General features: G+C 53.5%; 1 protein-coding gene and 1 non-coding gene across 4 annotated transcripts; both read left to right on the top strand.

Moving 5' to 3' along the window:
- The first annotated feature begins 220 nt into the window (after positions 1 to 220).
- ZNF324 (zinc finger protein 324) lies at positions 221 to 20,740 on the top strand. Of its 3 annotated transcripts, none has more exons than XM_055411215.2 (4): positions 221 to 314; positions 16,496 to 16,622; positions 16,918 to 17,034; positions 17,636 to 20,740. In XM_055411215.2, the coding sequence occupies exons 2-4, from the start codon at positions 16,502 to 16,504 to the stop codon at positions 19,027 to 19,029; spliced, it is 1,632 nt and encodes a 543-aa protein (XP_055267190.2). In that variant the 5' UTR covers positions 221 to 314; positions 16,496 to 16,501; the 3' UTR covers positions 19,030 to 20,740. The 3 variants fall into 3 exon arrangements, with proteins under 3 accessions (XP_055267190.2, XP_088686491.1, XP_055267188.2); XM_088830365.1 differs by lacking the exon at positions 221 to 314 and adding an exon at positions 14,504 to 14,952; XM_055411213.2 differs by lacking the exon at positions 221 to 314 and adding an exon at positions 14,965 to 15,131.
- LOC129547379 (small nucleolar RNA SNORA30/SNORA37 family) lies at positions 15,501 to 15,630 on the top strand. Its single transcript, XR_008684056.2, has one exon. It is a non-coding gene; the product is annotated as a small nucleolar RNA SNORA30/SNORA37 family (small nucleolar RNA).
- Positions 20,741 to 21,377: the final 637 nt, after the last annotated feature.

Raw genomic sequence — 21,377 nt, 5'->3', positions numbered from 1 at the left:
CGTCTATGACGCTTTTCCCCGAGCCTATCGCGGTGTCGCCGAGTCGTTGCCTAGGTGATTAGGCAGGACGCACCGCATCACGGCTCACGAGACATGAACTACACTACCCAGAACTACCCTCGCCGTGCATTGATACCAGTATTGACCAATGATAGCCTAGGAGATAGGCGTTTCCGGGACGGCCACGCCTTGGAGGGCGGGACTTCCGGGTTCAGATGGTTGCTTTTCTGTCCTCCGTCGGCCGCGGATGGACCTCGTTGTTGGACTGTGGCTGGTGTCCAGGGGGCTCATCAGGCCCGCGGAAACGGGAGTGGGTAGGTACGACAACCTAGGAGGTCCCGACTGTGCCATGTATGTCCCGTGACCTCAGCAAACGTTCCGTCTCCCTGGGCTCTTGTGTCCTCGGCTGTCGGGGGACCGCCCGGCGCGGGGTTGTCCTGCGGGTCGTCCGTCAAGGCCCGTCTGTGCCCGTGGCCGACCGGGAGTCGTCGCCCTGTGCGTCGTGTCCACTTTACGGAGAAGGGCCCCAGGCTCAAAAGCCACCCGTTCCGAGGTCATGACCCAGCATGTAGCTGAACTGCGGGCATGATAAGCGAGCCGGGTGAAGTAGGGTTTCCTGGCCTCCACCTGGGTGGACTCCGAACCCCAGTGCCGCAAGTCCCTGACTGAACACCAGGCCTCGGTGCTCAGGACACTGGGGCTTTCATAGGTGGAAGTCTGCATTTCAGAGTCCAGTGTGATAAAATGTGGAGCGTGCAGGCGGAGGGATGTGCATGTGCGAAGACTCGGAGGTGAGACTGGCCTTTGAGCATTCGGGAAAGTTCTGCAATCTCCACTGAGGGGAACCGACAGCGTGAGCATGGGAGTCCTACCTCTGTTGACGGGCTTAGGGTCCTGGGAGCCACAGACTTTCATTAGAATATGGATGGCCATGATCTGAGTTAGGATTTTGAAACTGCGTAAACACAGAGTTGTGGTGGGGGCTGAAAGCAGGCAGCTTCAGGAGGATGCTGCTGCAAATGTTTCTCCAGTGACCTCTCGAGAATAGAAGTAGGAGAAGTGGGAGAAATAATCATATTCTCGATAAGTTTTTCAAAGTGGAGTCAATGGGATTTCCATTTACAAGTGGAGAGTGAATGTAGCGGAGGATAAGGGACTATCGCAAGTGTTACAGATAAAGAATGAGATGAAGAGCGGAGGTTGGCGGAAGAGTAGCAGTTGGATTATGTGGGAGTAGAGTCTGAGTTGTCTGGAGAGCTCTAGGTGGAGCTGACCCGCGTACCGTGAACAAACAGGAAATTTCCATTTGTCTTCCTGATGTCTAGACTGCCCTGCCCTGGTGGCCTGGACCAGGGAATGTCCTGAGATGGGGTTTTGGAAGGGAAGTCTCAGCGTGTGGTACCAGATGGCCCTGAGATGAGTGTGGGATGTCCAGATGAAGGACCAGTAGCTGAGGGGAGGAGGTGGGTGCAGGAAAGAGAAACTGTGCAAACTCCGATGGACGTGGGGACAGTGCACACCCAGGAGGCAGGCCCACGCCCCCAGAGGGGAACGTGTGAGCACAGGTGTCGGGGACGGGGTTTTGGAGACTTGAGGGAGGGTGTGGGCAGGACCGAGACTGGGGGCCCGGGCCCAGCGCCCAGTGCTTAGATGACATTCGTGCGCCCTTTGCCTGGGGTCGCAGGACCCAGTGGCTTTTGAGGACAAGAGCATGTGCCTTTTTTGGGGAAGAAGTCTGTCTCCGTAGTGAGGCCAGTGAGGCATCTGCTGGGATGTGGTGCTGTCTTCATCAGGTTAGGCTGCCATCTTCCCCAGGAGAGGTGCTGCTGGCCCTCGTGCTGGCTGTGTCCTGCTGCTTCTCCTCCCAGACCTCCGTGTAGACAACTGCAGCGCTGTTTGCCTTGGGACCTTGACGGCCATGGTCCAAGATCAAAAGCATCACAGCCTGAGTAGTAGCAGATCATTCGCCTTGGTTGTTTTCTGATCAGGTGGCCCAGTCCGGACCTGTGACGTTTCCCTCCCTATGTCACCTGTCTTCCGGCAGCGCGTGGGGTCTCTGCTTTGTTGCAACGTGCAGGCTTCTCATCGCGGTGGCTTCTGTGGTTGTGGACCACAGGCTGTGGAGAGCGAGGGCTTCAGTAGTTGTGGTGCACGGGTTTAGTTGCCCCAAGACATAGGAGATCCTCCTAGACCAGGGATCGAACCCATGCCCCCTGCATTGGCAGGCAGGCTCTCAACCACTGGACCAGCAGGGAAGCCTGGCAAGTTTATGTTTAACTCCTTGGTAGCTCCCAAACCATTTTCCAAACGATCTGTGCCTTTTTATATTACCAGCAGCACTGTACCAGCAGTACTGTAGGACTGATCCAGTTTTTCACCTTCTTGCCAACACCAAAACAACATGGTGGTGTCATCCTAGTGGGTATGAAATGGTATCTCAATGGCTTTTTACAAAATCATGGCAAAATATACACAAAACTTACCATTTTAACCATTTTAAGTATGGTTCAGTGGCATTAAGTAAATTCAGTTGTGCCACTTTAACCCCTATACTTCTCCAGGACATTTTCATTATCTTGAATTGAAACTCTTTACCCTTGAGGCAGTCATCTCATTGGGGTTTTGATCTATATTTTTCTGAATATAGATCAGTGGTATGAACAGTGGTATTTTCATGTGCGTGTTAACAGTCTGTTTATTTTCTTTGATGAAACATCTATTCAGATCTTTTCCTTATTTCTAATTGAGTTGTCTTTTTATCATTGAGCCATAAAGTTCTTCATAGATTCTGTGTTTAGAATCCATATGTAAATATTTTCTAAGTATTTTTTCTCAGTCTGTGGCTCATTTTTTAAAACTTTTGTTTTTTTATTAAAATAACTTTTTATTTTGTGTTGGGGTGTAGCCAGTTAACAAACATTGTTGTGATAGTTTCAGGTGAACTGCGAAGGGACTCAGCCATACATATACATATCTCCCTTATCACCCCCACCAAACTCCCCTCCAATCCAGGCTGTGTGCTCATCTTTTAATTTTCTGAATGGTGTCTTTTTCAAAAAAGATTTATTTGGCTGTGCCGGGTGTTCATTGTGGCATGTGGGATCTAGTTCCCTGACCAGAGTTCAAACCCAGGCCCCCTGCATGTGGAGCTCAGAGTCTTAGCCACTGGACCAGCAGCAAAGTCTTAATGGTGTGTTTTGAAGAGCAAAATTTTACATTTTGATGTTAAATTTTACACTCGTTGTCTAATATATTAGTTTTTCTATTTATATATTGTCTTTGTGTCATACCTAAAAAATTTTTTGCCTAGCCAAAAGTCAGAAAGTTCTCCTTTGTTTTCTTCTATAAATTGCGTAGTCTTAGCTCTTACATTTATGATCTTTTTCATGGTAACTTTTATGTATAGCTGAGATAAAGGTTTGAATTTATTTTTTTGCATGTGAATGTCTAGTTTTCCCAGAACCATTTGCTGAAAAGGCCATCTTTCCACATTATACTTTTGTTGGAAATCAGTTAAGGGTATTTTGTTCTCTTAAATCTATTGATCTATATGTCTGTCCTTATAACAGGACCACACTGTCTTGATTACCTTGGCTTTATAGACATTTTTGGAGTTTAGTAACCCTTACGGCAGAAAGTGAAGAGGAACTAAAAAGCCTCTTGATGAAAGTGAAAGAGGAGAGTGAAAAGGTTGGCTTGAAGCTCAACATTCAGAAAACAAAGATCATGGCATCTGGTCCCATCACTTCATGGCAGATAGATGGGGAAACAGTGGAAACAGTGTCAGACGTTATTTTTGTGGGCTCCAAAATTACTGCAGATGCTGATTACAGCCATGAAATTAAAAGACACTTACTCCTTGGAAGGAAAGTTATGACCAACCTTGATAGTATATTAAAAAGCAGAGACATTACTTTGCCAACCAAGGTCCGTCTAGTCAAGGCTATGGTTTTTCCCGTGGTCATGTATGGATGTGAGAGTTGGACTGTGAAGAAAGCTGATCGCCGAAGAATTGATGCTTTTGAACTGTGGTGCTGGAGAAGACTCTTGAGAGTCCCTTGGACTGCATGGAGATCCAACCAATCCATTCTAAAGGAGATCAGTCCTGGGTGTTCATTGGAAGGACTGATGCTAAAGCTGAAACTGCAATACTTTGGCCACCTCATGGGACGAGTTGACTCACTGGAAAAGACTGATGCTGGGAAAGGTTGGGAGCGGGAGGGGAAGGGGACGACGGGGAATGAGATGGCTGGATGGCATCACCGACTCTGTGGACATGAGTTTGAGTGAACTCCGGGAGTTGGTGATGGACAGGGAGGCCTGGCGTGCTGTGGTTCATGGGGTCTCAGAGAGTCGGACACGACTGAGCCACTGAACTGAACTGAACTGAAGCAAAGTGCAACTTTGTTTCTTGGCACTATTGTTTTCCTCTTGTGTTCTGCATGTCTACAAATTTAGGGTCAGCCTGTTAGTTTCTGCTCAGAATGTTGGCTGTGGTTTTGATAGGGAGAAGGAAATGGCAACCCACTCCAGTGTTCTTGCCTGGAGAATCCCAGGGATGGCGGAGCCTGGTGGGCTGCTGTCTATGGAGTTGCACAGAGTCAGACATGACTGAAGCAACTTAGCAGCAGCAGCAGCACACTCAGAACCAGCGGACCTGGGTTTGTTCTGGCACCACCGGTGAAACATGGGTATTCCACGAAGTGCACAGAGGCTGGGTGGGGAGGGTAACAGGCAGGGTAAAGACTTCTCCCAGGTGTGGGAGGCAGCGCCATGAAGCCTCGCTGACCACAGCTGACCGCTCTGGTACAGGGAGCTGAGCCTACCCTTTGCTCGGAAGCCTGAGGCCCCAAGGCACACCTGACTGCAGCTCTGATTGCAAGCCCCTGTCGTCGGAAGGGAAGGTCTGAGTTCAGGGGACGGTGGGGAGAGCTCAGGCAGACAGGCCCCAAGCTTGGCTCACCAGAGGCCAGCAGGAGTGTCAGCTTCAGGTCGACGATGGGGAGGGAGCGGAGAGGCGTCCTGAGAGCGGCCGCAGCATGCTGTGCAGCGAACCCTGGGCCCTGTGCCTTCCTGTCTGGGGACCCCTGGGCTCCTGGTTTGCCTTTTGTCCTGAGTCACAAATGGCAGCCCGGAAACCAACGTTATATATAGCTCTCTTTATATATAGAAAGAGGAGAGCTCATACATACCTATAAACTTTGAAGTTTGTGGGGGGATAGTCTTGAACCTTTATAAAATCAAAAGGCTCCACGTAAAACATGGATCTCTCACTCCTCTTGGAAAAGCAGCAAATGGGACCACAAAATGTGGACTCCACCATCCCTGCCCCTGTTCCAGGCCCCGCCTCAGTGAAAACCAGCAGATGACGAGGGCAGGTGCACCCAGGCTCACCTGCAGTGCCACCTGGACCCCTGAGATCCTGGCTGCAGACCTCTCAGCCCCAGGGCTCCTGCGTTGTGGTGATGGTGATGGCCTTGCTGGGAGCAAGCCCAGGGAGGCGAGGAGGCCGCCTGCCTGCAGACTGTCGTCTGGCCGTGAGCAACAAATCGCGGCTCACACCTGCTCTCAGGTGGCCTCTGCACCCATTCTCAGGACAAGGTGAGCCTGCACGGCACCTCCCTGCCAAGCTGAGCCCTCCTCTCGCCCAGGACTCTGCCAGCAAATGTGGCAAACGTGACACACCACAGCCCTCCTGAGCTCAAACCCAGTGTGTCCACATTCATGTGGGATGTTAGTTGGCACACCAGGGCTGGAACCTGTGTCTTCTGCATGGAAGCACGGAATATTAACCGCTGGGGTGTGTGTGTGTATGCACATGTCATGCTCTGTCATATCCAGTTCTTTGCGACCTCAAGGACTGTAGCCTGAGGCTCCTCTGTCCAAAGGATTCTCCAGGCAAGAATACTGGTGTGGGTTGCCATTTCCTTCTCTAGGGTATCTTCTTGGATTAGGGATCGAACCTGCATCTCCTACATTGGAGGCAGATTCTTTACCATCTTAGCCACCAGGGAAGCATTAGCTGCTGGACCACCAGAGTAAGTGCGTGTGTATGTGTGTGTGCATGCGTGTGCACACCAATCGAACCCACGTCTCTTAACTCTCTTGCATTGGCAGGTGGATTCTTTACCATTGGCACCACCTGGAAAGCATTAACTGCTGGAACACCAGGGAAATCCCTAAACTTTATTTTTTTAACATGGACATTCTTTATTTCTGGCCAGTGCACACTGTTCTTTTCCCGACTTTCTTCAATGTAACTCTGCATTGGCAGTAAGGAATTTCAGTCTGAATTTTGCAATAAGGAGTTCATGATCTGAGCCACAGTCAGTTCTCAGTCTTGTTTGTGCTGACTGTGTAGAGCTTCTCTATCTTCAGCTGCAAAGAATAGAATCAGTCTGATTTAGGTGTCGACCATCTGGTGATGCCCGTGTGTAGAGTCTTCTCTTGTGTTGTTGTGCTGTGACCAGTGTGTTCTCTTGGCAAAACTCTGTCAGCCTTTGCCCTGCTTTATTCTGTACTCTAAGGCCAAACTTGCTTGCTACTCTGGGTATTTCTTGACTCCCTACTTTGACATCCTTCTATGCTATGGTTTTTAGTTACCATAGAAATCAAGTTAAATCATATATAAGCAAGAATGACTTCCCTAGCCCGCAATATGTGAACATTTCTTCCTTTAACATCTACCAACATAAAAAGTGCACTGATTCTTGATGTAACAAGTAGACAAGTAGGCAATGCTTAATTTTTGTATAAGTATATTTATGGTAAGCAGGGCTTCACAGGTGGATCAGTGGGTAAAAAATCTGTGTGCAATGCAGGAGATGCTGGTCTGATCCCTGGGTCGGGAAGATCCCCTGGAGGAGGGTATGGCAATCCACTCCAGTATTCTTGCCTGGAGAATCCCATGGATGGAGGAGCCTGGTGGGCCACAGTCCATAGGGTCGCAAAGAGTCCAATAGGACTGAAGTGACTGATCATGCATGGTAAGCAGACTAAAGCACCATCCCCGCCAAAGATGTGGAGGACTTAATGTCCAGAACATGTTGTTACAGGGAAAGAGGGAACGACATTTAGATGGGAGGTGGAAATGAGGTTGATAATCAGTTGACTTTGGGACATGAAGATCATTCTAGATTGTCTGAGGTTGGCAGGGTGGGAGGGAACTTCGTAATAACAAGGGTCCTTATAGTAGAAAAGGGAGGCACAGAGACAGGGAGAGAGACCAAGTCAGAGTGATGTCATGTGAGAAAACCTCAAGGTGCCGTTGCTGGCTTTGAAGACGGAAAACGCCAGGACCGAGGAATGCTGGCAGACCCTGGAGCCTGGTACAGGCAAGGAAATCCCATTCCCCCCCAGAAACAGTGCAGCCCTGCTGAGGCCTTGGTTTTAGGCAGCTGACAAGAGTGTCAGACGTAGGACATTCTTAGATTTAGAATATCTGTTGTGTTTTTCTGCTTTCAAGGGCTTATGTGATTATACTAGACTAACCCGGGCAATTAGGCAAGAATACACAGAAGAACTGTACAAAAAATATCTTCACGACCCAGATAATCACGATGGTGTGATCACTTACCTAGAACCAGACATCCTGGAATGTGAAGTCAAGTGGGCCTTAGAAAGCATCACTACGAACAAAGCTAGTGGAGGTGATGGAATTCCAGTTGAGCTATTTCAAATCGTGAAAGATGATGCTGTAAAAGTGCTGCACTCAATATGCCAGCAAATTTGGAAAACTCAGCAGTGGCCACAGGACTGGAAAAGGTCAGTTTTCATTCCAATCCCAAAGAAAGGCAGTGCCAAAGAATGCTCAATCTACTGCGCAATTGCACTCATCTCACACGCTAGTAAAGTCATGCTCAAAATTCTCCAAGTCAGGCTTCAGCAATCCGTGAACCGTGAACTTCCAGATGTTCAAGCTGGTTTTAAAAAAGGCAGAGGAACCAGAGGTCAAATTGCCAACATTCGCAAGATCATGGAAAAAGCAAGAGAGTTCCAGAAAAACATTTATTTCTGCTTCATTGAGTATGCCAAAGCCTTTGACTGTGTGGATCACAAGAAACTGTGGACAATTCTGAAAAAGATGGGAATACCAGACCACCTGACCTGCCTCTTGAGAAACCTGTATGCAGGTCAGGAAGCACCAGTTAGAACTGGACATGGAACAACAGACTGGTTCCAAATCGGGAAAGGAGTATGTCAAGGTTGTATGTTGTCACCCTGCTTATTTAACTTATGTGCAGTGTACATCATGAGGAACGCTGGGCTGGAAGAAGCACAAGCTGGAATCAAGATTGCCGGGAGAAATATCAATAATCTCAGATATGCAGATGACACCACCCTTATGGCAAAAAGTGAAGAGGAACTAAAAAGTCTCTTGATGAAAGTGAAAGAGGAGAGTGAAAAAGTTGGCTTGAAGCTCAACATACAGAAAACTAAGATCATGGCATCTGGTCCCATCACTTCATGGGAAATAGATGGGGAAACAGTGGAAACAGTGTCAGACATTATTTTTTTGGGCTCCAAAATCACTGTGGATGCTGACTGCAGCCGTGAAATTAAAAGACGCTTACTCCTTGGAAGGAAAGTTATGACCAGCCTAGATATTAAAAAGCAGAGACATCACTTTGCCAACAGAGGTCCGTCTAGTCAAGGCTAAAGGCTATGGTTTTTCCCGTGGTCATGTATGGATGTGAGAGTTGGACTGTGAAGAAAGCTGATTGCCGAAGAATTGATGCTTTTGAACTGTGGTGTTGGAGAAGACTCTTGAGAGTCCCTTGGACTGCAAGGAGATCCAACCAGTCCATCCTAAAGGAGCTCAGTCCTGGGTGTTCATTGGAAAAGACTCTGATGCTGGGAAGGATTGGGGGCGGGAGGAGAAGAGGACGACAGAGAATGAGATGGCTGGATGCCATCACCGACTTGATGGACATGAGTTTGGGTAAACTCCAGGAGTTGGTGATGGACAGGGAGGCCTGGCATGCTGCGATTCATGGGGTCACAAAGAGTCGGACACAACTGAGCGACTGAACTGAATTGATGGGCCATGTCAGGTAACGTGTTAATAGGTTCCGAGCATTAGGGTGTGGGCGTTCTTGGAGAACTGTGGTTCTGCCTACCACACTGAACTCACATGGCTATTGCGTGTGCTCATTCACTCAGTTGTGTCTGACTCTTTGCGATGCCGTGGACTGCAGCCCTCCAGTCCCCTCTGCCCATGGGATTCTCCAGGTAAGAATACTGGGGTGAGTTGCCATCTCCTCCTCCCTGCTGTCTTCCTGACCCAGGGGTTGAACCCATGTCTCCTGCATTTCCTGTACTGCAGGCGGATTCTTTCCTACTGAGCCATTGGGGAGGATTTCTAGATTCACATGGTGTTCAGTTCAGTTCAGTTCAGTCGCTCAGTCGTGTCCGACTTTTTGCGACCCCATGAATCGCAGCACACCAGGCCTCCCTGTCCATCACCAACTCCCAGAGTTCACTCAAACTCACGTCCATCAAGTTGGTGATGCCATCCAGCCATCTCATTCTCTGTCGTCCCCTTCTCCTCCTGCCCCCAATCCTTCCCAGCATCAAGGTCTTTTCAAATGAGTCAACTCTTCACATGAGGTGACCAAAGAATTGGAGTTTCAGCTTTAGCATCAGTCCTTCCAGTGAACACCCAGGACTGATCTCCTTTAGAATGGACTGGTTGGATCTCCTTGCAGTCCAAGGGTCTCTCAAGAATCTTCTCCAACACCACAGTTCAAAAGCATCAATTCTTTGGCGGTCAGCTTTCTTCACAGTCCAACTCTCACATCCATACATGACCACAGGAAAAACCATAGCCTTGACTAGACGGACCTTTGTTAGCAAAGTAATGTCTCTGCTTTTTAATACGCTATCTAGGCTGGTCATAACTTTCCTTCCAAGGAGTAAGCGTCTTTTAATTTCACGGCTGCAGTCAGCATCTGCAGTGATTTTGGAGCCCCCAAAAATAAAGTCTGACACTGTTTCCACTGTTTCCCCATCTATTTCCCATGAAGTGATGGGACCAGATGCCATGATCTTAGTTTTCTGTATGTTGAGCTTCAAGCCAACTTTTTCACTCTCCTCTTTCACTTTCATCAAGAGACTTTTTAGTTCCTCTTCACTTTTTGCCATAAGGGTGGTGTCATCTGCATATCTGAGGTTATTGATATTTCTCCCGGCAATCTTGATTCCAGCTTGTGCTTCTTCCAGCCCAGCGTTCCTCATGATGTACTCTACATATAAGTTAAATAAGCAGGGTGACAGTATACAACGTTGACGTACTCCTTTTCCTATTTGGAACCAGTCTGTTGTTCCATGTCCAGTTCTAACTGGTGCTTCCTGACCTGCATATAGGTTTCTCAAGAGGCAGGTCAGGTGGTCTGGTATTCCCACCTTTTTCAGAATTGTCCACAGTTTCTTGTGATCCACACAGTCAAAGGCTTTGGCATAGTCAATGAAGCAGAAATAAATGTTTTTCTGGAAATCTCTTGCTTTTTCCATGATCTTGCAAATGTTTGCAATTTGACCTCTGGTTCCTCTGCCTTTTCTAAAACCAGCTTGAACATCTGGAAGTTCACGGTTCACGTATTTGTTGCTGAAGCCTGACTTTGTGAATTTTGAGCATGACTTTACTAGCGTGTGAGATGATTGTAATTGTGCGGTAGTTCGAACATTCTTTGGCATTGCCTTTCTTTGGGATTGGGATGAAGACTGACCTTTTCCAGTCCTGTGGCCACTGCTGAGTTTTCCAAATTTGCTGGCATATTGCGTGCAGCACTTTCACTGTATCATCTTTCAGGATTTGAAATAGCTCAACTGGAATTCCATCACCTCCACTAGCTTTGTTCGTAGTGATGCTTCCTAAGGCCCACTTGACTTCACATTCCAAGATGTTTGGCTCTAGGTGAGTGATCACACCATCATGATTATCTGGGTCGTGAAGATCTTTTTTGTATAGTTCTTCTGTGTATTCTTGGCACCTCTTTTTAATATCTTCTGCTTTTGTTAGGACCACACCATTTCTGTACTTTATCGAGCCCATCTTTGCATGAAATATTCCCTTGATATCTCTAATTTTTAGATATTGTAAAATAAGTGCTGCGCCTTCTCTGGCAGTCAAGTGGTTAAAACTCTGCACTTCCACTGCAGGGGTTCTGGGTGCCATCCCTGGTTAGGGAGATAAGATTCCCTCATGCCATGCAAGGCAGCCAAAAAATAAAATAAAACATGCAAAAATTATAAAAGCAGAGGTTTCCACAAAGAAATCCGAAGGTCTAGCTCCTCCAGGAAGTACACACCGAACAGAAGATCCTGAAGCTGTTTACCTTTCCTGCTTTCCTTTCTACGCAGCTGTGCCTCTGTGTCCTGAGGCTGGACAGCCGTGAATGTCCTGACTGCTGAAGTCACCAGGAACAGCCTGGGCAACAGGAGCCTCCCTGGCTTTTGCTGGTGGGGTGATAGCTCTCAGGAATCCGGCTCAGAAGACTGCAGGATTCAGGACAACTCCAACTGCTCGGTGGCGTTAGCATGGTGTCGATAGACAGGAGTGGGGCCCCTGTAGGCCTCACAGGCGGCGCCCTTGCATTCTGGGCCCTGACGCCCCCTTTTGCCTGTTCCCTGCGCCTCACCATCCCTATTCATGTAGAGAGGACCTGCCCCGTCTGCCTGCAGTGGGGGTTACAGGGATCCGGTTTTTCTAGCCTGGCACAGAATGATGGCTCACCTCCAGCTGGTGGCCTCGCTAATATGCGCGTGGTTTGAGGGACCTGCTTCCTTATTCTCAGACCGTTGTACCCCTCAGAATCTGTGATTCCACCTCAGGTAAGCTCTGGGCACACAGGTGACTCTGAGATCCTGGCCACAGTGCTTTTCCTGGAGGGCTTGAAGTCACAAGGCAGTTTGGACCACAAGAGGACAGAGTGCCTCCCCCGCCCTCCCACTCTGTCCCCAGAGGCACGTGGACATTGCTGTCACCACTGAGAATCTGACCCCTCAGCACCCTGGCAGTGACCCATTTCTGTTCTGCCTCCCAGGCCACAGCCCTGGCTCCAAGGTGATGTAACCCTTCCAGCTTTATTGTCACAGAGTCTGGAGCAGTCGGAAGGGAGTGCCCCTGGGTCATTCCAATTGCCCCCAGCAGAATGAGCCTGTCCAGGTAGCAGGGAATGTCCCCCGGCACTGCCAGCAGACCCTCTGTGGGGCCCTTAGCCAGAGAGCGTCAGTTCCCAGCTCCCGTGCAGTTAGGGCCTAACAAGTTTTGATTCTTTGCCACCCCATGTCCATGGAATTTTTCAGGCAGAATACTAGAGTGGGTTGCCATTTCCTTCTCCAGGGGAATCTTCCTAACCCAGGGATCGAAACAGTGCCTCCTGCATTGGCAGGCAGATTCTTTATGAACCACCTGCGAAGCCCCATATTGTGTCTCTCAGCTATGTCTTTCTTTTTAAAGGTTCTGTTTAAAAGAACCCCCTGTCCTGTTTCAGAGGGACCCACATGTGCAAAGGCTTGGAGGAGGGTATGTAGGACACCTGAAGCCCTTTACCACAAAGTCCCAAAGGAGAAGGATTCATGTTAGGCCTTTATCCTGGAGGGGATAGGGGTGGGGCATGGGTTGGGGAGACGTGATTGGAGGAGTGACTTGATATGACAAGAACCCCTTTTGGGACTTCCCCAGTGGTCCAGTGGTTAAGCGCCCACCTTCTAGTGTGGGGGATGCAAGTTTGATCCCTGAATGGGAAAATAGGATCCCTCATGCTGAGATGCAAATAAGCCCAAGTGCCACAACTGTTGAGCCCATGTGCTCTGGAGCCTGCAAGCCACAAGGAAGATCCCGTGTGCCTCAAATAAGACCTGACACAGCCAAATAAATACATTTAAAAAAAAGAGCTTCCATTTGACATCCACGTGAAGGGAGGGGGACTGGGTGAAGGTGGAGGGGATGGGCCATCTTGAGCCTCCACATGTGACACATTCCTGCCAGGCCCTTCGGTTCAACTGCCCCTTCCTGGTCAGCAGCATCATGCCCCCCACCAAAGATGTCCGCAGACTCCTAACCTGCCCGAGGGCCTCCATGAGGCCTAGAGTGGAGGAAGGTTGCCATCTGTACCAGTAGGGTCAGTGTCACAGTCCAGGACCACCACACAGACCCTGAAAGCTGGAGAGCCCACCCCAGTGACATGTGTGTACACATCTTCAAAGACACCTGGTTGTAGTAGGTGGAAGCCATTTACCCAGGGACGTGGTGGGGAGGCTGCTGGTTCAGCCCCAGCCTCCACCAACACCAAAGGCAGCTGAAATGGGGGTACATGTAGAGTCCTTCCCCAGTGCAGAGAAGCCCCAGAGAAGCTACATGACACATCCATCAGCACCTTGACAGTGCTGAGGCCAATGGTAAAAGGTCAAAAAGCGTGCGGTGGCCCAGTTCCTGAGAATATTCACCCCTTACCACAAATAGTTGGAAAAACCCTTCCATTCATTAAGTCTATGAAGTTACCCAGCTAATCACCCCATGTTTTGGGGCCTCTCGCTTTCTGAGATGGCCCACACTAGAGTGTTTCTCCCACGGTCGTTCTGGCCTTTTGAGGCTGACTGCATTCTATCTATGGAATGTGTTTCTAAATAAATCTACTTCTTACCTATCATTTTTGTATCTCACTGAATTGTTTCTGCGATGAGACATAAAGAACCTGAACTTCATTAAGTCCGGAGACCTGGTGTGTGATCTCAATTAAACGACCATGGGTTGGGACTTAATTGGCAGTCCAGTGGTTAAGACCCCGTGCTTTCACTGCAGGGGGTGCAGGTTTGATCCCTGGTTGAAGGGAATCCCTCATGCTATGCCATGCAGCCAGGAAAATAGAAAAAGACCTTGTGTTTGAGTCCCAATATATGGGTTTAGGGTGGGTTTGTAGTCCAGACACATGAGTTCAAGGTGCACCCCAGATGGGACTTGAATATTCTTTGTGTACAAGAACGGCAGGAAACATGTCCTACCCAGATACACATTAGATTTTCTTCAGTTTCAAGGTGAGCAAAATTTAAGCACTAATACTAATTGTAGTATTAAGGAAGTCAGTCCTGAATATTCATTGGAAGGACTGATGCTGAAGCTCCAATACTTTGGCCATCTGATGCGAAGAACTGATTCATTGGAAAGGACCCTGATGCTAGGAAAGTGAAGGCAGGAGGAGAAGGGGACGACAGATGATGAGATGGTTGGCATCACTGACTCGAAGGACATGAGTTTGAGCAAGTTCTGGGAGATGGTGATGGACAGGGAAGCCTGGCGTGCTGCAGTCCAGGGGGTCTTAAACGAGTCGGACACGAACTGAGCGACCGAACTGAACTGAACGCCAAAATGGATGCTATTTCTTACAAGGATTTACAAACCGTATTAATAATACAGCTGGACGGCCGGCTACTCCACTTCCCAGCGTCCCTCGCGGTGACGCGTTGCCGTTGCGTGGAGACAGGAGGGCCCTCCCGCCCGCAGTGCCAGCAAGCAGGCGGAAGCCACGCCTTCCCGAAGTCTCTGCGCGTGCGTCCGCAACGCACCACGGGCCAATGAGAGCTCGCGAGATTGGACTTCCGGCGCCCGGGACTGTCACTTGGCTACCGGTGTTGGGCCACGCCGGTGACGGCCGGAGAGCGCAGGGTCGCGGCCGGCTTGGCTGGAGGGTCTTGTGACCCGAGGCGCGGGCAGGGAGGACGCGCGGGAGCAGACGCGAGGCGCGGACGGCGGAGCCAGGTGGCCCACGGCTCGCAGCCGGTCTGTTTCCCCGGCTGCCGCGTGCGCTGCCGCGGAGCCGCGCGCTCTCTGGTCTGCACACAGCCCCGACGCGGCGCCCTTGACGGACGGGGAGAGTGAGGCCCGAGTCTGGGCGCCCGCCCTTTCTGCAGGTTCCAATGGCGGCGGCGGCGGCGCAGCCCGACCAGGCGCAGGTGGAGTAGCGAGAGCCCGGGTGCCCCACCCCACCTTGCCTCTTCCAGGGACCAGAGCCCCGAGCCGAGGAGGCGCTTGACCTGATGTCTTCCCCTCGCGCTTCGTCCTAGGCCCTGATGCTCCGGCCGGTTGGGCGTGCACGCGTGGGATCCCCACTTCTTGCAGCTAAGGGAGTGAGGTGTGGATAGAACTTCCGAGGGGACGTTGCCCCGTGTGCAAAAGCTGGGAGGGAAGCCTGAGTGTAGGCGCTTCCCAAACTGAAACTGCGGGACCGGGCGAGGATATGTCCGAAAGGACAGGCGGAGGAGTTAAGACTGTCGAGACTGGACGTGCTTCACGTCACGAGTGTTTAGATGTCCCGTCGTTTTCTGGATGGAGGGCAGCAGAGGGTATGGCGCTGTGCAGGCAGCAGGCTGCGGCCAGAGTCCGGGCAGTGGAGACGAGAATTCTGTGTAGATAGGCTCATGTAGCAAGTGGGATGTGCGTGAGTGACCAGTGGAAAGGCCATTCTAAGGTTTTCCGGGAGCACCTAACAGGATGCAGGTGCCTAGCACTTTCACAGATCCTCCTTGGGCAGTGGGGCCAGGATTTGGGAGCTGGTCCTGAAATTGAAAACCCTTGATTACATCCTTGCCCTGGGACTGTGTCAGTGACAGCTGTCACTCAGTGGGACGGAGCGGGGGATGGGGGAAGGAGGTGCTGTAGACAAAATTAGGCATTTGAAGGGAAAGTAGGTTTAGGGGGAAATTGGGAAGAGTCTATGGTATCTTAGAGTGGAGGTGTCACATGGACCTGGAATTATAGCTGTCCAACGACAGGGTCCTGGTGTCCTGAGCAAGGCCAAGCCTGGGAATCAAACGTAGGAGGAGGGGAATCTCATGGAGTCAGCCAGGGACAGGCCTGGATACTTAGGGCTCTAAGGAGATGGAAATGGCTGGCAGTTCTGGTGCTCTCGGGGGAAGTCTGGCAGGTGGCTGAAGGAAAGGAGGAGGCAGCCGAGTGAGGAGGAAATAGAGGAGGTCTGACTGTGGCGGGAGGAGGGAAGTGGCTTCTGTGTGCCCTCCAAGTCCTTGGGATCTTGCCTGTGGCGACTGCAGGGGATCAGCCAGCCCTCTGGTTCAAAGAGCAACCTCGAAATGTCGGGCGAGTTCAGCAGGAGAGGGCATCTCTGCAGGGATGGGCATGTCCTGGGGGCTCTGCTGCCGTCGCTTGCAGTTACTTGTGCAGGAGCAGCGAGGGCACCTTTGCAGCAGCAGCAGCGTTTGCACAGGCTGGAGAATGGGTGGGCACCAGGGGCTTCCCTTGGGTCTTCCTCTGGCTTCCTCCTGTAGCTGGCCGGGCGGGGTTAAAGAGGCATCTATGGCCCAGATAAGGAAGGTGGAGGGGCTCAGCCAGGTGAGGGGTGTTCCACCTGCAGAGCCTCGTGGGGGTGGGGGAGGATAGCAGCTGAGAGACGTGTGCAGAGGTAGCCTTTGGGGCAGAGAGCTGGGTCTTGGGTCACACAGCTGTAGCTTCATTGTGTCCACCTTCTGACTCTGGCAGGGCCTGATGGCCTTTGAGGACGTGGCTGTGCACTTCTCCCAGGAGGAGTGGGTGCTCCTGGATACAGCGCAGAGGGCTCTGTACCGCCGGGTGATGCTGGAGAACTTCGCCCTCCTGGCCTCTCTGGGTAAGCTCTGGGTCCCCACACGAAGCCAGGCTGGGCTGCCAGCACTAACCTCTCATTGCCTGGCAGCCTGGGAGCAGCCACGTGTCCGCTGGCTGAGCGTCCCTGTTAGCTGTGGTGTGTCAGCAATCAGTCCCCTGCTGGTGCTGCCAACACGGTTTTCCTCGCTCGTGGGAGGAGGTGTGACCCTACCCTGGGGCGTGCCGTAGGCCTCCTCATCCTCACAAAGGGTGCCGTCTGCGTTCCACGAAGCTCCGGCCCCTCCGACTGCCCCTCATGCGCCCATCTTCTCCCACAGGCCTGTCTGTGTCCCGGCCCCGTGTGGTCACGCAGCTAGAGCGCGGCGAGGAGCCCTGGGTTCTCAGTAGGGTGGACATGACCCTGGCCCAGGATGCCCAGAGGAGGCCCCACCATGGTGAGTGGGGCTCAGTGTGTGAGCTGGAGGCCAGCGTGTGAGCCGGTTTCGTCCGCCTCCCTTCCTGGACGCGGTCCTCTCTGGCTTCCCACCCGCCTGACTATTCATCTTCAGCCTCTTCTAGAGGCTCCGACTTTGGCCTCCCTGAGGGTGGCTCCGGGGCTGCCTCCAGGCCGTGGGGAGACCTGCCCAGAGTCCCATCCTCGACCAGTGTGTGTGGCCTCAGACCCTCCTGGTCTTCAGTCACCACCTCATCCGTGAGGCCATTTATTTACCGATGCATGGTTTCTTGAGCACTTGCGGTGGCCAGCTCCATTCCAGGCCCTGGGGACACCGCCTTGCCCAGATCACTTGTCGTCTTGCCTTTGTGGAGTCCTGTGGGGGAGAGGCAGTCAGTAGGTGCTAGGGCTCAGGCGGTCAGTACCAGAGTTGGTGGGTGTGAGGAGCAGAGTGGCCTGGGAGAACCTCGGGGCCAGCTCCGTGCTGGAAGGGAGTCAGGCCCCTGTCCCTCCCGCTCATCCACGCTGGGTCTGGGGTCCCCTTGCCCACCCGCACGGCCCACCCAGGATGACCCAGTCGTCCACCGTTTCTGTGCCTGCAGGTTCCCCTTCTCTGGTGGAGGACGGCGATGTTTCTGGAGAAGCCCCATTCCCGGGGGCCTTCGGGGATGGCTCCCCTTTGGCGCCTGCCAGGGTCCTCCCCACCGCGGGTACCTGTGAGCGCGGGAAGATCCCAGAGGGTCGGCGCGGCATCTCCCCTTCCCGGGAGAGGAGACCCACCGGGGTGTCCGTGATCTACTGGGAGAGGCTCCGGCTGGGGCCAGGCAGCAGCGATGCCAGCGTGAGCCTCAGGCTGACCTCTTCTCTGCGGCCGCCGCCTGGGGATAAGGCCCTCGCAGAGCACCCCGCATCCGGCCAGCTGCCCCGGATGTCGGAGCGGCGGAAGCCCTGGGCACGCGACGGCCCCGGGGGAGCCTTCTCAAGCACGCCCAGGGCTCCGGGAACGCGAGGAATGGGCCCGGCCTGGCGTGGGCCGCCCGGCTGGGCCGAGCTGGGTGAGGCGCTGCAGCCCGGGCCCGGCCTCCTCTCCGGGGAGAAGCCCTTCGAGTGCAGGGCGTGCAGCAAGGTGTTCGTGAAGAGCTCCGATCTGCTCAAGCACCTGCGCACACACACTGGGGAGCGGCCGTACGAGTGTGCTCAGTGCGGCAAGGCCTTCAGTCAGACGTCACACCTGACGCAGCACCAGCGCATCCACAGCGGGGAGACGCCCTACAGCTGCCCGGCCTGCGGGCAGGCCTTTCGGCACAGCTCATCGCTGGTGCGGCACCAGCGCATCCACACGGCCGAGAAGGCCTTCCGCTGCGCCGAGTGCGGCAAGGCCTTCAGCCACCGCTCCAACCTCAGCCAGCACCGCAAGATCCACGCAGGCGGCCGGCCCTACGCGTGTGCACGCTGCGGCCGCAGCTTCTGCCGCAACTCGCACCTCATCCAGCACGAGCGCACGCACACGGGCGAGAAGCCCTTCGCCTGCGCGCTCTGTGGGGCCGCCTTCAGCCAGGGCTCGTCGCTCTTCAAGCATCGGCGCGTGCACACGGGCGAGAAGCCCTTCGCCTGTGCGCAGTGCGGCCGTGCCTTCAGCCACAGCTCCAACCTGCGGCAGCACCGGCTGCTGCACACGGGCGAGCGGCCCTTCCGCTGCGCGGACTGCGGCAAGGCCTTCGCCAAGGGTGCTGTGCTGCTCAGCCACCGGCGAATCCACACGGGCGAGAAACCTTTTGTGTGCGCACACTGCGGCCGCGCCTTCCGCGAGCGGCCGGCCCTCTTCCACCACCAGAGGCTCCACACCGGCGAGAAGCCGGCGCGGCGGCCCCAGGCCGGCCCGCGCTCTCCAGCCAGGCCACCTTCCGGGGCATCGCCCCAGGGTGCGCTGGGGCGGGAAGCCGGGCGCCCCGCCACCTCGGGCCCAGCCACCATCCTGAGGGCCACTGAGGCCTGAGGGCATGGCCCGACCTTCCCAGGCTGGTGGTTGGGCCCTTCCGCGCACACAGCCCGGTCCTCCGCAGAGGCCTCCACTCTGGAGGAGCTCAGTGCGGGCACTGGGGTTCCTTGTGCACCTGGTGACGAGATCTGCCGCTTGTCAGCCACAGCTCACCCCTCCAGCCTCAAGTGGTCTGGCTGCAGAAAGGATGGGGGAGGCCGGCAGGGTGCTGCCGGTTCACGCATGTGTTCACTGTGGTACCAGAACGGGAGGTGCTGGGGGGCGTGGAGGTGGTCCGGAGACATTTCCGAGGTTTCCACCCAAACAAGAAGCTTTGTAGAGAATCACTGCATCCCCGCCGCCGGGAGATCCCCCATCCCAGACCTCAGTTCAGCCTGGGCTTCCTGGGAGCGGGCCCGTGGACAGGAGGCCTTGTGGGAAGCGGCTGTTGGCTTTAGGACCAGTGGCTGGGCTCTGAGGCTCAGCTCCCGCCTCCAGGGAAGAGAAAACGTTGAGGCTGCAGACAGCAATCTGCAATCCCTACCAGCCTCTGCCTGCGGCGGTTTCTCCTGACAGTGCTGAGGGGCTGCTGTGGCTGGGGTCCCCACTCCCCAGAGGAGGCTGAGGCGCAGAGAGCTCGCCCCTTCACCCCACACTTAGCCTGCTAGCTCGGAGGGCTGGCTCCCTGCACGAGGCCAACCCTCAGGAGGAGGGGAGTCCCCAGGGAGCTGGGGGGCAAGCTGCAGAGTACCAGTTTCCCAGCTGTGCTTATTCACTCAGATTGTGGTCCCAGCTCAGCTCCTGCTTCCTGCCCTCCCTAAAGTCAGCTCCATCCGAGCCTCTCCAGCCCCACTGCCCTGACAGGAGGTGACCACAGCAACAGGTTCAGAGGAGGCAGGTAGGCCACTTGCTTCTGTGGGATCCAGTGGCCGTGTGCCTGCCTGTGCCCCCCTCATGCGGCGGAGGACTTGCCACCACCTGAGGCTGTGTGTGGCGCCCTTCCGAGACCCCTCCCCAGGGTGCCAGCTCACCGGGTAGGGACACTGAGGCAGACAAATTGGCTGGGGGCCCGGTTGGCTTCTTGTGGCCTTCCACCTGGGGCATCTCCATCTGGGTTCTCACCTCCAGGGAAGTTAACAGTGCATTTATTGGAGGGGGAAAAGACTAGAAGTTATGGCTTGGAGGTACGTTTTAAACTCTTGCATGGCATTGTGCAGGTCCGCAGCCTCAACCTCCAGGTCGTGGTTCAGAAGGTTTTGATAAGACAGAGTCCAGAGAGACTCCCTAATAAAGGTTTCTTTTTAGAAACATGAACAGAGTTGGCCTGAAGCGGGTTTCATCTCAGTGTGATGCACACGTGTTGTCACACAGCTGCAGGGACCTGGCTTCAGGCCTGGTCCCTGTGAGGGGCTGCAGGGTAGAGGTGCAGCCTGTCCCCTGGGCAGCCGGGACCTGGACGGGGCGGGGCTGCCCCATGCTGCAGCTCTGCTAGGAGATGAGCCCTTGTGGGTCCAGACTCTGGAATCTGAGGCTGTGGCCACATATGGTGACTCAGAAGGTTGACCCCAGCCCGGTGAGTGCTCCAGCTCCATCACCTCAAGACCTCACAGGTGTGAGGTCAGAGACATGACATTTTTAAGTTTCTGCCTGCCAGCAGGCTGCCACCCCTAAAATCTCACAAGTCTTTGAAGGAAAGGAGACTTGGGGGTAAGGAGAGGGATCACAGAGGGCCAGGGTCCCCAAGACTCCTCAGGGGCAGGTCCTCTGAGCTGTCTTGGGCCCAACCTCTCTGCCCTGGTCCTTGCCTTGGCCTGGTTTTGTAGTCTTCCCCTAGGCTGGCCTTCACGAGGGAGCCTTGAGCAGGTCACATCAGGGTCTGTAGGTGTGGCTGTGAGATGCAGGCAAACCCCACAGCTTATAGAGCGCTGTGGTAGGAGCCCGTGGGACTCAGAGTAAAGGAGCCTGTTGAGTATCAAACAGTTTTCCAGAGAATCAGTCACATGCAACCTTTGTTGCATCTCAGAAGAAGCTCCTGGAACCTGGTTTCCACCCTGAGCCCTGCTGATCCCTCAGGCTAAGCCTGGTGCCCTGTCCAGCCTCCTTCCTGCTTCACTGAGGCTTCACTTCACTTTTCTTGCCATGTGGTTGGCTCCTACTACCCCACCCTCCTCGAGTCCACCCTCCCAGTACCCAGGGGTGGTCAGAGGCTCCAGCCCTGTTCCTGTAGGAACAGCAACCATAAGTACCCCCTTGCCCCCATGTCTTGGCCCCAGAGTTGTCCTCCAAACCTTTGTGGTCATGTTGGGTTGTATCCTGCCAGGCTGACCCCTCTGCTTAACCCCGAATGTGTTATGACTTAAGTTTTT

Source organism: Moschus berezovskii, chromosome 22, assembly GCF_049115385.1.
Source record: "Moschus berezovskii isolate FMDL1 chromosome 22, NW_MosBer_1.0, whole genome shotgun sequence".
Lineage (NCBI taxonomy): Eukaryota > Metazoa > Chordata > Mammalia > Artiodactyla > Moschidae > Moschus > Moschus berezovskii.
The sequence above is the reverse complement of the archived record's forward strand: the minus strand, read 5'-3'. Positions and strand labels throughout refer to the sequence as shown.